The 14549-nt window shown below is 58.9% G+C and overlaps 1 protein-coding gene across 1 annotated transcript; it reads left to right on the forward strand.

Moving 5' to 3' along the window:
• Nucleotides 1-3386: 3386 nt before the first annotated feature.
• On the forward strand, nt 3387-14390 carry LOC102938716 (ras-related protein Rab-1A). Its single transcript, XM_007069044.4, has 7 exons — nt 3387-3593; nt 5305-5414; nt 5879-5951; nt 6761-6856; nt 10547-10642; nt 11534-11665; nt 11860-14390. The coding sequence occupies exons 2-7, from the start codon at nt 5392-5394 to the stop codon at nt 12085-12087; spliced, it is 648 nt and encodes a 215-aa protein (XP_007069106.1). The 5' UTR covers nt 3387-3593; nt 5305-5391; the 3' UTR covers nt 12088-14390.
• The last annotated feature ends 159 nt before the right edge of the window (nt 14391-14549 follow it).

The raw sequence follows: 14549 nt of genomic DNA on the forward strand, positions 1-14549 counted from the left end.
TCTCGTCCTCGGATTTAAAATAATCGTCGAATTTCCATCTGCATTTAATGCCAGGGAGAAAATGCCACCCCCACCACCACCTCGAGTCCCTGGGGCAGTATGGCCAGCCACACAGCTCCCCTTAGCCAATCTATCCCAGCTCTGGAGGGATCACCCCACCTCCAAGGGAAAGTAGGGGGCTCAGGCCCCAGGGTCCCATTTACTCCTTGGCCTTTTCACGGTGGGGGTGGCTAAGTGGTTGCGGCATTTGACTATAATTTGGTGGGTTAGAGTCTCCCTCAATCTCACATGGGAAGGCCCCCTCCCATGCATCCAGAAGCACGTGGGTCCTTGATCCAAAGGCGGTCTGACCCAAAGCTGGCTCCGGTGGTGCCCTGTCAAGCATGGGCTATGAAACCGATGGCTCGGAGGAACGCTGACGCTCCACTGAGGCTACCAGCAGGGTTGGGAGAGGGCATTTATACCGGTGTCTCTTGTAGGCTGTGAACACCCATCTTACTGAGCTGAGACCTGCCCTGTTTGTCACACCCATGAGGCCACAAAGCAGTTCTAGGGGGCCTGGGGAAATGGCTCGTCCCGCACTGATGACATTAAAGTCAGATCAGAGTGGGGGGAAATTTTCACGGGGTGGATTCTTGCCCAGTGGTTCCCCGGTGGGTGCGGATTTCTCTGTGACTGCTCGGGCCCAGCTCCAGAGGCCTGCTAGACAGCGTCCGTCCGTCTTAGGTGCAGTTGATCTCTCTCTGTTTCTCCCCACTGCACCCTATAAAATGTCCCACCACGCACTCATCTCCTCCAGCAAGCTCAGGCCTTAATCATAATCAGCCCTAGTATATCTCCAGGGGCTTTCCAAAGAGGTCGGTATCATTAGCCCCGTTCTACGGGTGGGGAAACTGAGGCAAAAAGAGAGCATGACTTGCCAGTGATTGAGCTGAGATTAGAACCCACCTCTTCCAGGTCCGGGGCCAGTGCTCTATTCAGTAGGCCTTGGCCTCTCTGCTGTATCCACACCCCTAACTCCAGGCGTTCCCCCCCGGCCCCCCCCCACACACACATTTCCCCTCCTTTGCCCACCCGCCTCCCTGCGACACAGTCCCCGTTCTCCCAGCCCAGCCTCCCACCTGTGTTCCTTGCAAAGTGTCTTTAAGGGAGGCGGGGGGAAGGGAATTGCATCAGCCCCTGATTGCTGGTGGGGCAGGGGGGACCCCAGCCCCACCGAGCAGGTGGCAGGATTGGCCCAGTTTGGAACGTCCATGTGATGCCTGCGAAAAGCTTGCCTGGTGAGCTGAGTGCACTGCCCATCACGCTGGCCACGTGTGCCACCCCAGCTGGCGTCTCTTGTCTTAGCCTTCGATTGGAAGCTCTTTGGGGCAGGAACTGCCTTTTGGTTCCGTGTTTGTACAGCGCCTGGCACAATGGGGTCCTGCGCCATGACTGGGCACCTAGGTGCTACTGTAATACACCTAATAGCAATACAAACGTACAGCGCCTGGCACAATGGGGGTCTTGTGCCATAGCTGGGGCGTCTAGGTGCTACCGTAATACACCTAATAGCAATACAAACATACAGCGCCTGGCACAATGGGGTCCTGCACCATAGCTGGGGCGCCTAGGTGCTACCGTAATACACCTAATAGCAATACAAACGTACTGCGCCTGGCACGATGGGGTCTTGTGCCATAGCTGGGGCTCCTAGGTGCTACCGTAATACACCTAATAGCATTCAAAATGTTCAGAGCCTGGTGCAATAGGGTCTTGGCCCATGGCTGGGGCGCCTGCGTGCTATTTAATGCACCTAATAGCAAGAAAAATGTTTCACGCTAACACACCGAATAAATAACACACAGTGACAGACCCAGTGGGATCCAGCGTGGGAGCTCTCCGGGATCCTGGCCGCTGGGGAGGTGTCGGGGCCAGAGACGAAACCTTTAAGTCTATTGAATTCGGTGCCCGTGAAAATCTTCCCTCGTTCAATTCCGCGGGTTGCTGAGTTATGGCGGGCGGAGCCGGAGACCAGGTGATCACAATGGGCCCTTCTGACTCCTAATCCTGGTTGGCTCGTGTCCCTCCCCGCATCACACCCACACCCACACCGGCGGGGGGGGGGGGGCAGCTCCCAGCTCTACCTACACACACACACACACACACCCGGGGGGGGGCAGCTCCCAGCTCTACCTACACACACACACACACACACCCGGGGGGGGGGGCAGCTCCCAGCTCTACCTACACACACCCACACCCACACCCACACCCACACCCGGGGGGGGGGGGCAGCTCCCAGCTCTACCTACACACACACACCTGGGGGGGGCCAGCTCCTAGCTCTACCTACACACACACACACACACCCGGGGGGGGGGCAGCTCCCAGCTCTACCTACACACACACACACACACCGGGGGGGGGGCAGCTCCGAGCTCTACCTACACACACACACACCCACACCCGGGGGGGGGGCAGCTCCCAGCTCTACCTACACACACACACACACACCCGGGGGGGGGCAGCTCCCAGCTCTACCTACACACACACACCTGGGGGGGGCCAGCTCCCAGCTCTACCTACACACACACACCCGGGGGGGGGGGCAGCTCCCAGCTCTACACACACACACACACACCCGGGGGGGGGGGGCAGCTCCCAGCTCTACCTACACACACACACACACACACACACCCGGGGGGGGGCAGCTCCCAGCTCTACCTACACACACACACACACACCCGGGGGGGGGCAGCTCCCAGCTCTACCTACACACACACACACACACCCGGGGGGGGGGCAGCTCCCAGCTCTACCTACACACAAACACACACACACACACCCGGGGGGGGGGCAGCTCCCAGCTCTACCTACACACACACACACACCCGGGGGGGGGGGCAGCTCCCAGCTCTACCTACACACAAACACACACACACACACCCGGGGGGGGGGCAGCTCCCAGCTCTACCTACACACACACACACACACCCGGGGGGGGGGCAGCTCCCAGCTCTACCTACACACCCACACCCGGGGGGGGGGGCAGCTCCCAGCTCTACCTACACACACACACACACACCCGGGGGGGGGGGCAGCTCCCAGCTCTACCTACACACAAACACACACACCCGGGGGGGGGGCAGCTCCCAGCTCTACCTACACACACACACACACACCCGGGGGGGGGCAGCTCCCAGCTCTACCTACACACCCACACCCGGGGGGGGGCAGCTCCCAGCTCTACCTACACACACACACCCACACCTGGTGGGGGGGGGGCAGCTCCCAGCTCTACCGACTCCCTCCAGCCTCTGTAGGGTTAAAAGATAAAAACCCACCCAGATTTGGGTCAGGGGCTCAGCCTATCGCCGCCGTCTCTGGCGGTGGCTAGCCCAGCAGCCAGCCAATCGCGCGGGGCTTGTGCCTGTGCGCTGGGGTTTTGCAGCGGGGGGGCGGGGGGTGTCTTTGCTGACACGTCCGCGGACGGGATCGGGGTGCATCGCCGGGATCGCCCCTCCCCTTTGGAAAGGGATCGGCGCTGCACCTGCTCAGGGGCAGGGGGGAGCGATCGGGCTGGAAGGGCCCCCCCCCTCCCCCGCACCCAGGTACCAGCTCATTTGCTCTCTCTAGCGACCTGGGGGAGATACTGAGGACCGCCCCCCCCCGCCCCAGGCTGGGCTCGGGGGTTGGGGGTGCTACAGCCCTGGGGGGGCGGATGAGCGGGGAGGATGCTGCAGTCCGGGCCTGGGAGACATCTTACTGCATCTTCCTGTCCGGCTCAAGGTGCCTGAGCTGGGGGGGCTGCTTCCCTTGCGGCTGCGGGGGGGGGACAGAGGGAGTAGATCGGGGTACAGGCAGGGGGGGCTGCTGGGGAGGGGCTGGGGTATGGGCACGGGGGACAGGCTTCAGGGGGGAATGGGGGCGCTGGGGTACAGGATCTGGGGGAAATAGGGGGGAGAAGGTCTCGGGGGGGAGGGAGCAGTTTTTGGGGGGGGCAGGCTGCATTACCTGCAGCTGCCTGAGGGAGGGAACGGTGCGGGGGGCAGGGGTTACATCTCTAGGGCTGGGGTACAGTTGTGCAGATATGGGGCAGCCTCGCTGAGCCTGCTGGGAGGCTGGGGAGGTGGAATGGGGGAGGTTTCTGGGTCTAGCCTCTCGTGTCCCCTAGAATGGAGCCCCTTGTGCCCCCCACCCAGAGATGCCTCCAGGCCCAGCCTAGCTGCCAAGTCTCCAATTCCTCCCCCACCCCGGGGGGCTGGCCTATGTGGGAAGGGGGTAAACTCCCCCACACCTGCCCGCCTGCTGCCCCCATCCTGATTAAACTGGCCAGCTCCTGCCATGAGCCTCCCCCTAAATCTTGTCTGGGCTGCTGCTTGGGAGGCAACTAAGGGATGGGGCTGGGGTGGAGGAGTTGCTGGGAGACAGGACTCCTGGGTTCTATTCCCAGCTCCGAAAGGGGAATAGGATTGGGGGTGGGAGGCAGGACCCCTGGGTTCTATTCCCGGCTCTGAGAGGGGAATAGGATTGGAGGTGGAAGGCAGGACTCCTGGGTTCTATTCCCGGCTCTGAGAGGGGAATAGGATTGGGGCGGGGAGGCAGGACTCCTGGGTTCTATTCCCGGCTCTGAGAGGGGAATAGGATTGGGGCAGGGAGGCAGGACTCCTGGGTTCTATTCCCGGCTCTGAAAGGGGAATAGCAATGGGGGTGGGAGGCAGGACCCCTGGATTCTATTCCTGGCACTGGGAGGGCAGGGGGGTCTAGTGGTTGGAGCAGGGAAGGCTGGGAGCCAGGACTTTGTGGGCTGGGGTGTGCATTTTCTGTTCCAGCTCTGGGGCCCCCTCAGTCCCTGTGTGACCTTGGGATGTCCTTTCCCTTCTCCGCAGCACCGTGTCCCCATCAGTGACGTGGGGGTGAAAACCTGATTTCCAGAATGGGTTGCTGGGGGTAATTCACTGGTGTGTGAAGATTTTGGGATGAGAGGAGCCAGGGAAGCACAATGCATTATTGTGGAGTAGAGCAGCGGGGTTGGGAGCCAGGACTCCTGGGTTCTAGCCCCAGTTCTGGGAGGGGAGTGGGGTCTAGTGGTTAGAGCAGGGGTGGCAACTTGAGAGGCAGGACTTCTGGGTTCCATTTCCAGCTCTGCCACCAGTTTGCCTGACCTTGGGCACATCACTTCATTTCTCTGTGCCTGTTTCCCCATATGTAAAATGGAAATAAGCCCCCCGATCCCATTTTGGGTGGGGGGTTTAGACTGCACCAATTAATCCCTCCTGTCTCTCTCCTGCACCCCCATCCTTCCCGTCACTGGCCTTGCAGGATCCAGCAAGAACCTGGGGATCCCCTGCCCCCCTCCCTTGAAGCAGCACCGTCTCTGAGCAGAAACCCTGACGCCCCTGCGCCGTCATGTCGACCATCAATCCAGAGTAGTGAGTCTGGGCTGCCAAAACCAGGGGTTGCATCGCATGGCTGGCAGGAGGTGGGGGGGATGCTGAGCAAAAGGTGGCTTTTGTGTGCAATGAGTTGGGTGGGTCTCAGCACAGATCTCTCAGAGAAGGGAACAGGACCAGTTGTGGGGAGGTGTCTGTATGCATATCGGGTGCGGGGGGGAGCCCTGTGTTCTCCTGGCAGACATTAGAAGGGATGCGGGTGGTTGCTGAGGTCCTGGGGCTTGTGAGCAGGATGATGTCGCTCCCTGTTGGCCGCCCGCAGCCACTGCAACCACCCGCCCCGACCAGAGAGCCAATATTGGGGGCTGGCGGCTCCCGCACTGGGTCCGTCGTTGGATCCCTGCTGGCGGCCGTTTGGCTGCAGTGGAGGGGGGGGTTACTCAGCTGCTAGAATTGCCCCCCCCCAGGCATTTCAGGGCGTCACCCTCCCCTCTCCCCAACAGCGACTACTTGTTCAAACTCCTCCTGATCGGGGACTCCGGGGTCGGCAAATCTTGTCTCCTGCTGCGCTTCGCGGTGAGTATCCGACATGGTTAATTCTTAGGTGTATTACGGTAGTGCCCGGGCAACCTGCTCACAGACCAGCCCCCCGTTGTGCCAGGTGCTGTACATTTGTATTGCTATTAGGTGTATTACGGTAGTGCCTAGAAGCCAGGTCACCCACCCCATTGGGCCCATGGACAGGCCTGACCCTAACAGCTCTTCCCCTCTCCAGGCCCAAGGAGGGAGAGAAAGCCAAGGGCCCTGCTGAAGGAATTTCTCCCATCAGGTGGGGGGAGCAAGAATGATGGGTGGGAACACAGTCTAGTGGGACAGAGCCAGGGGAGGGGTGGGAGCAGTGGAGCGGGAGAGAGGGGCTGGGAATCAGGACTCCTGGCTTCTCTTTACAGCTCAGTCAGCCACTCTCTGTGCGACCTTGAGCAAGTTGGTGCCTCGTTCCCTGCCTCAGTTTCCCTGTCTGTGATGTGATAAAAATACCATAAGGCCTGAACCAGAGGGGTTGAGGGCTTGTGCATCTTACTGGGGTAAAGCCACTGCCCTCTCCAGGATGGAATTGGAACTGCTCATCTGTGTGTCCTAGCCTCTATGCTGCTAAGAGCTGATGGGGATTCTCCTTTAGCTCCGGTGGCTAGGCTTTTGGAGCAGGGGGAAGCAGGTTCTAAGCCTTTTGTTGCTGTGAAGTTCCTAGGGGCAGTGGGGTGGGCAGCACAGGGGCACCATGATGGCTGTGGGGGCAGGAGGGAAGCACTCAGTCTGGGGAAGGCTGGGGGCATTGCCGGGCTCCCCCCTGCCCCATCACTCGCTGTCCCTCCTCTCTTCCCCAGGACGACAATTACACTGACAGCTACATCAGTACCATTGGGGTGGACTTCAAGATCCGGACCATTGAGCTGGAGGGGAAAACTATCAAACTCCAGATAGTGAGTTCATGGCACTCGGGGTTATCAGGACCCCTGCGTTCCATTCCCAGCTCTGGGAGGGGAGTGGGATCTACTGGTTAGAGCGGGGGAGGGGGGCTGGGAATTGGTCTCCTGGGTTCTGTGGGCTCTGGGAGGGGAGTGTGGGGTCTTGTGGATAGAGTTAGGAGCCAGGGTCAGAGGTTCAACACATTGAACGAAATACAGACCCGGCTGCAAAAGTGAGAAGCCCCCCCCGCCTCCTCCAGCTCCTGACCCCACCTCTCGCCCGCACCCATGAGGTTGGGAAGTTGCATCCAGACTCAGCTGAGGCCATGACTCAGGTATGATGACGCTCCCGCCTTCCTAACTGGCTAAAATCTCCTGGCATTTCCCCTGCGTTCTCAGGAGATTTCAGCTGCCCCAGACCAAGGGATACAGACTCTGCCCCAGTGCGGAGTCTGAGCCGGAGCTGGGTTCAGATCGGGCCCCAACCCAAAGGGAAGTGGGGTTGGATCTGAAGTTGCTTTCTGACCCATCTCAACACTCCGATGAGGACGGTGGGGGAGACCTTAAAATTGTTCAGGGTGTCGCTGCGTCTGATACACGCAGGGAATGGAAGGAGGGGCCCAGCACCAAGGAAGTGTACATGGGAATAGCGTGAGCGTGTCGGGGCAAAATCAGGAGAGCCCAGGCAAGGAATGAGTTACGGCTGGCAAGGAAGGTTAGAGACAACAGGACGGGGTTCTTCAAATAAGTCAGATGAAAAAGAAAGATCACGGACAGTGTGGGCTCGCTGGAGAAGGTGAGCTGGGAACGGAAGATGGTAGGAACGCAGAGCTGCTCAATGCCTACCTCGCCTCAGTCTGTAACACGTGACCGGACGACTAGCGAAGTTACCGCAGACGACGAAGGGGACGGGAGGCAGGTCGGGATAAGTAAAGAACACGTCACAGATCTTCTGACCAATCTGAATGAAGTCAAATCAGCAGGGCCGGATGCTCTTCACCCAGGCTACTGCAAGAATTAGCTGAAGAAATCTCGGAGCCACTGGCGATAATACTTACAAACACCTGGGTGACAGGTCCCGGAAGACTGGAGAAGGGCCAGCGTGGAGCCCTTCTTTACAAAGGGGGAGCCGGGGAGCTATAGACCAGTCAGCCTGGCTTCGATACCTGGAATCTACTGGAGCCAGGTATAAACCATTCCACTGGCGAATGCCTGGAGGCTGAAGGGGTGATCGCTAGCAGCCAACACGGATTTGCCAAGAACAAATCCTGCCAAACTAGCGTGATTCCCTTCTTTGACAGCGTAACTGGTCTGGTGGATGGGGGAATGCGGTGGACATCCTATACCTGGACTTCAGCAAGGCTTTTGACACAGTCCCACGTGACATTCTGATAACTACGCTGGAGAGATGCGGCTCGGCAGAACTACCATTAAGTGGATACGTAACTGGTTAAACAGCTGCAAACAAAGAGTAACTATTAATGGAACGATGTCGGATTGGAGAGAAGTCTCGAGTGGGGCTCCCCAGGGATCTGTTCTGGGTCCGGTGTTGTTTAACATCTTTATTAATGGCCTGGAGGTAGGAAGAGAGAGGAGACTGATCATATTTGCAGGTGACACAAAGCTGGCGAGGCGGGGGGTTGGGGTTGCCAACGCTTTGGAGGACAGAGCGAAGATTCAGAGGGATCTTGATAAATTGGAGAACTGGCTATAGACAACACAATGACATTCAACACAGACAAATGGAAGGTGCTTCAGTTAGGGAAGAAAAACCAGATGCACAAATGCAGAATGGGGGGTAACCGGCTTGGCAGCAGCACGGCTGAGAAGGAGCTGGGTGTGGTGGATCCCAGCCCCAACGTGAGTCAGCAATGCGATGCTGTGGCCAAAAAAGCAAATGCAATTTTGGGTTGCATTCATACCTCCTGCAAGTCCTGGGAGGTGACAGTACCGCTCTGCTCCGCGCCGGCTGGGCCTCACCTGGAGACCTGTGTCCGTTGTATAGGAAGGATGTAGAGAAACTGGAAAGGGTCCAGAGGCGAGCGACAAAGATGATCAGAGGGTGGAACACAAGCCGCATGAGCAAAGGCTGAAGGAGCCGGGTATGGTTAGCTGGGAAAAGAGGAGAGGAAAGGGGGACACGGTAGTGGTCTTCAGATACTTGGAAAGCTGCCCTAAGAAAGCTGGAGAAAAGTTGTTCTCCCTTCCCACAGAGGGCAGGACAAGGGGCAGTGGGTTCAAACGACAGCCCAGCAGATGCAGATTAAATCTCAGGAAAAACTCCCTCGCTGTACGAGCAGTAGGACAATGGAACGGAGGCCTCGGGGGGTCGTGGAAGCTCCTTCCCTGGCGGTTTTCGAAAGGAGGCTGGAGCCGTCTGTCTTGGGTGGTTTGGACCCAGCAAATCCTGCACCTTGGCAGGGGGTTAGACTAGAGGTCCCTTGCGGTCCCTTCTGATCCTGTGGTTCTATGATCTCTTCAGCGGGGGTGCAAGAGGGGGAGCTGGGGTCTGTTTTGGGGGTACAAGAGGAGGTGGGGTCTGTGGGGTGCATGGCAGGGCATCGAGGACCTGTGGGGATGGGAGTACAGGGTAGGACATCTGGGGTCCCTTTTGGAGTGCAAGCGGCGCTAGGGTCAACTGGGGGTCTGGAGGCTGTGTGGGCCTAGGATAGGGGATCTGGGTTCTGTAGGGCCTGGGAGCTGGCATGGGAGCTGGCAGGGCTGGGGGCTGTGGGGTACAGAGTGGGGGGCTGTGTGGGTCCAGGATAGGGGTTCTGTGGGACCTGGGAGCTGGAATGCAAGCTGGCAGGGCTGGGGGGTACAGAGTGGGGGGGCTGTGTGGGTCCAGGAAAGGGGATCTGGGTTCTGTGGGGCCTAGGAGCTGGAATGCAAGCTGGAAGGGCTGGGGGTTGGGGGGTACAGAGTGGGGGGCTGTGGGGTATAGGAGATCTAGGATCAGTGTGGGGCAGCAGGTGTGTGTGATTGCCTTTTAGAAGCTGCCTTTAATAAACTACAAACCAGCCTGCTGAGGCCGATTTTCCCCTTTTGCCCCGTGGGGCAGCAACTGGTGGGGCTCATCCCAGGGTGGGAAGGAAGCCTCCGTTCCCCCGTCAACCCTTATGGATCCTGTCCTGCTCCGTTCAGACGCCCCACAGCAGAGCCCAGCAGAAGTGAAGCTGACCGGGAGCAGCCATTTACCAGCTATGACTGTGGGGGCGGCAGGGTCCGTCCAACAGCTGATCCCACCCTCCAATCCCAGCCCCGTTCCCCAGTGGGGGCCCCCCAAGGCTCCTTGCTGATCCACCGTCTGCCAGTCCCCCCTGCACAGGACTCCAGTCTTTCTCACCTGCCAGCCCCTCTGTGCCAAGAATGGTCCCTTGAAACTCCCCTCCCGCCCTGCGCAGGGGTCCTCCCCGGCTGGCTGGCATAAGAGGCCTGCTCCCAGTCACGGGAGGCTGAAAGCAGAGTCTATTTCTGACTCTGGGGAGGAATGTTGGCCAGAGGCTAGAGCTGCGGGGTTGGGAGTCCGGACTCCTGGGTTCTCTGGGCTAACCCGGCAGAGGATTCAGAGCCAGGACTCTCGGGTTCTATCCCGGGCTCTTGGAGGCCGTATGGTGCAGGGGGCTGGGCGCCAGGACTCCTGGGTTCCCTTTCTAGTTGTGGGAAGGAGCATGGTCTATGTGTCTTTCTTTCCCTGCCCTGCAGTGGGACACAGCCGGCCAGGAGCGCTTCCGGACGATCACGTCCAGTTACTACAGAGGTGCCCACGGTATCATCATTGTGTATGATGTAACGGACCAGGTGAGTCTGACCACGGAGCCCTTCCTAAGGGAGGGCGTTTTGCTAGGTATGGACTTGCTGTAGCCCTTGGCTATAAATGACTGGGGCTTATCCGTGTTCTTCATCCTGCAATATTTCACAATCTAGATCTATAGGGTTGGGGTGGGACGTGGCAGCTGTTTGTGCCAGGATCATGTCACTCCGAAATGAGATGCAGCCACCTCTGGGGTGGGGCACAGTGGCTCTATATACAGGGATCATGTCACCTAGTGGAGGGATAAAGCTACCTTTGCGTTTGGATGTGGCCGCTGTTTCAACAGCAGTATAGAAACTATGCAGCATTTTAAGGCGGGAAGGGAAGGAGAATCCAGTATCCCAATGAAAGGGCAGAGGAAAGTTGAATGGTATCTGCATGGGGATTTGGTGTTTACATTAATTGCCCTTTTTTTGGCTTGTGTGTAGTAGATACAGACCTGGCCAGGAGTATTTGTGTCTCTTTAAGAGGGTAGCTGCTCCAAGACTGGCTAGCTCTGTTGCTTGGGGGCGGGGCTATGGAGCCTTTCCCTCCAGGCTGTGGGTTCAAGTCCCACGCAGGGGGAGTAATGCCTGAGAGTCGCTCCCAATTAATGGCCGCTTTGGGTGTGACAGAAGCTGGTGGGTCTCAGTCCAGTTCGGATGGCAAGGTGCCCTTTATTTGAGTGGCCATGTTCCCCTGACTTGTATCCCCACCCTGGCTGGGGATGGACTAGGTGAAGGCTGATGGGCCTGCCCCCAGCTGTAGGTGGGGATTAGACTGCAGGCGAGGCTCTTGCCTTGATCCCCTGGGAGCAGGTCTTCCCAGAGGGAATCAGGGAAGCCCTGGGCCCCTGGAGACGCCGCTCTCGGAGCCTCTCCCATCTCCGCTCCCCGCAGGACTCGTTCAGCAACATGCACCTGTGGCTGGAGGAGATCGGCCGCTACGCCAGCGAGAACGTCAACAAGCTGATCGTGGGCAACAAGAACGACCTGACCTGCAAGAAGGTGGTGGATTACACCACGGCCAAGGTCAGTACCGGGGGAGGAGGGGCAGAATAGTGCACGTGTCACACACTCATGCACACTTAAACACCAGCCCACAAGCACCGGGGGAGGGCTCCAGTGAGAAACCCAGAGATCCTGGACTAAGGCATGGTCCGCGGGCAGGGAGAGGGGAGGATCTGCCCGGCACTAACCGTGGCCTTTCGTGTTCCCCGGGGCAGGAGTACGCGGACGCACTGGACGTGCCGTTCCTGGAGACCAGCGCCAAGACCGCCACCAACGTGGAGCAGGCCTTCGTCACCATGGCGGCCGAGATCAAGAACCGGGTGGGCAGCGGCCTCCCCCACAGCGACAGCCGCCAGCCCAACCCCCGCATCCAGAGTGCCCCCCTGCGGCAGGGCCGAGCCGGCGCAGGGGAGGGCGGCGACGGAGGTGCTGGCTGCTGTTAGGGAGGGGGTTTACCCCCCACCACCACCACCACCTACCCCGTGGTGGGGAGCTTCTCCGTGTCTGGGACTACGGCTGGGGGCCAGGACTGCTGGGCGGGGGGGGGGCCCTTTGCAGCACCCTATTTATCTGCAATAGATTTTTACAGGCTGCGATCCAGCTCCCCTTATCCCCCTCCAACCCCGTGGGTGCACCCTCCCCCTTCGCTAGCCCAGAGACACTCAGGGCCGGCTACTGATCCGGGCTCCTGGCTGGCCGTGCTACTCCAAGATCCATCCTCCCCTCCCCCCGTCATTCCCGACTCCCCGCTGCATGGCCGTACAGCCAGCCCTGCTCTGCACCCTTCAGGCCTCTGGAAGGGCACAAGCTGCTCCGAACGGAGCCGGGCCCGGGAAGGAGTCCCCCGAATTGCGGAGGCCGCGCGGCGCCTTCCTGCGTGGAGGAGGAAGTGGCTTCTCGTTAAGGGGACCCAGCCACAGACCGAGCAGCGAGGAACTGTGCTGTGAGGCCCAGGACAAAAGCGGAAAGCGCCGTAGTTTGCTTCCCCTCTTAACGCAGCCTCGTGGGAGTCTGGTGCCAAATTAGCGTCTTTTCCATGCCCAAACGTGAATGCTTGAATTTCTCCCCCTGCGGCTCCAGACTGAAGAGTGGCTTGAAAATTCAAAGCTTGCGTGGAAAGGCGACTCGAGCCGGGTCTCTAAGGCGATTTCTGACAGCAGGGGCCTTGTTAATCCAGAGTGCGATCCCGTGGCCGGGCGGAGTGAGCTGGAAATCGGGGTGCAGGTTTTTAACACCATGGGTGTTTAATCCAGAGTGCGATCCCGTGGCTGGGCGGAGTGAGCTGGAAATCGGGGTGCAGGTTTTTAACACCATGGGTGTTTAATCCAGAGTGCGATCCCGTGGCTGGGCGGAGTCAGCTGGAAATCGGGGTGCAGGTTTTTAACACCATGGATGTTTAATCCAGAGTGCGATCCCGTGGCTGGGCGGAGTCAGCTGGAAATCGGGGTGCAGGTTTTTAACACCATGGGTGTTTAATCCAGAGTGCGATCCCGTGGCTGGGCGGAGTCAGCTGGAAATCGGGGTGCAGGTTTTTAACACCATGGGTGGTGAGCCATTGGAAGAGCTCTCTCAGAGCCGGGCCGGGTTCTCCATCTCTCTGGCGTCTCAGCAAGATTGTATGCCTCATTCTCGAGCCGAGGTAGCTCCACCACCAGCTAGGGGCTGAATGCTGGAATTATGGTGTGTGAGGCACCGGTCCGGGTTACACAGGAGGTCCTATGGGATGAGCAGAATGGGTCCTTCAAAACTTACGCGAACGGGGAGCTTTTTGGCTGGAAAGATTCGAAGGAGGGTCAAATTTCAATCCTGCCTCCCTGGCAGAATTCCCCCCCCCCCCCCTTTGCTCCCAACTGAGGTTTTTAAAAGCTGCCTCCAGCCCATGGGGGGGGGGAGAGTTTGGCAAGATCCCTCCCCACTGAGTGTGGCCATGGAGGGACGAGGACCTTGCCGGGTGAATTGGCTCTAGTGTGTTCTGTGCTGGACGGTCCCTGTCCTGAGGGGTGGGGGATTTGAAGGGATGGGTGTTTGATGGGGTCTTGGGGGGGTGGGGGGGTTGAAATGGCAGCTGGGTTAATAGACTTGCTGGAAAATTTGCCCTCGGTATTTATCTTATTGCCTTTGAAATACAGTTAACTCTCTAAACAGCAGCTTGTCTGCCAGGGCTTGACTGGCAGCAGCCACCGCTGGCGGTAGGCCGTGGGGCCCAGAAATGGCACGTGCCGGCAGGGGACGGCAGTTTATTCCTGCTATTTAACACCGCTGAGATTTTTAGGGCTTGCCGGTGCCCTACGAATTAAAGGCTCCACCTACAATGGATTCCTAGAGCTTTGCATCCGTCCAGCTCAAAGCACCTTGCAAAGCAGAGCCCCAGCCGTAGCTCCATTTACAGGTGGGGAAACTGAGGCACGGAGCAGGGAAGTGGCTCGCTCATGGGCCCCCAGCAGGCCCAGGGGTTGTGCTAGGAATAGGATTCGGGTGGCCAGTGCTCTAACCCCTCGGCCATGCTCCCTCCTGCCTGCATCATATTCCCCAGCCAGCAGGCCCCAGCTACCTCCCTGGGGCTCTTGCTTTTCTTAAGGCCAGCCTGAAGTGACTCGAAGAACCGCTGGCAGCTTTGGAGCAGAAGGAAAGGTTAAACGAAACGGGCCAGTCACGCGAGTCGTTCACAGCTGAGGAACGGGACGTAGGACAGGCACGGGAAGCCAAAAAATCTCACAGAGACACAGGCGTGGGGGACCAGGTGACCTAAAATAGTTTGGCTCTCACTGCGTGGCCGGCTGTGAGCCTTTAATGTCTCTAGGGAACAGAGAGACGCCGCTCAGGCTGTACGGTACTGTTTAGTTGAACCTTGGTCCAAAGCAGCTGATTGTGTAAGGCCCCCGGCCCTCTGCATTAAAAGTCTGCA

This window comes from Chelonia mydas, chromosome 23 (genome assembly GCF_015237465.2).
Source record: "Chelonia mydas isolate rCheMyd1 chromosome 23, rCheMyd1.pri.v2, whole genome shotgun sequence".
Classification (NCBI taxonomy): Eukaryota; Metazoa; Chordata; order Testudines; family Cheloniidae; genus Chelonia; species Chelonia mydas.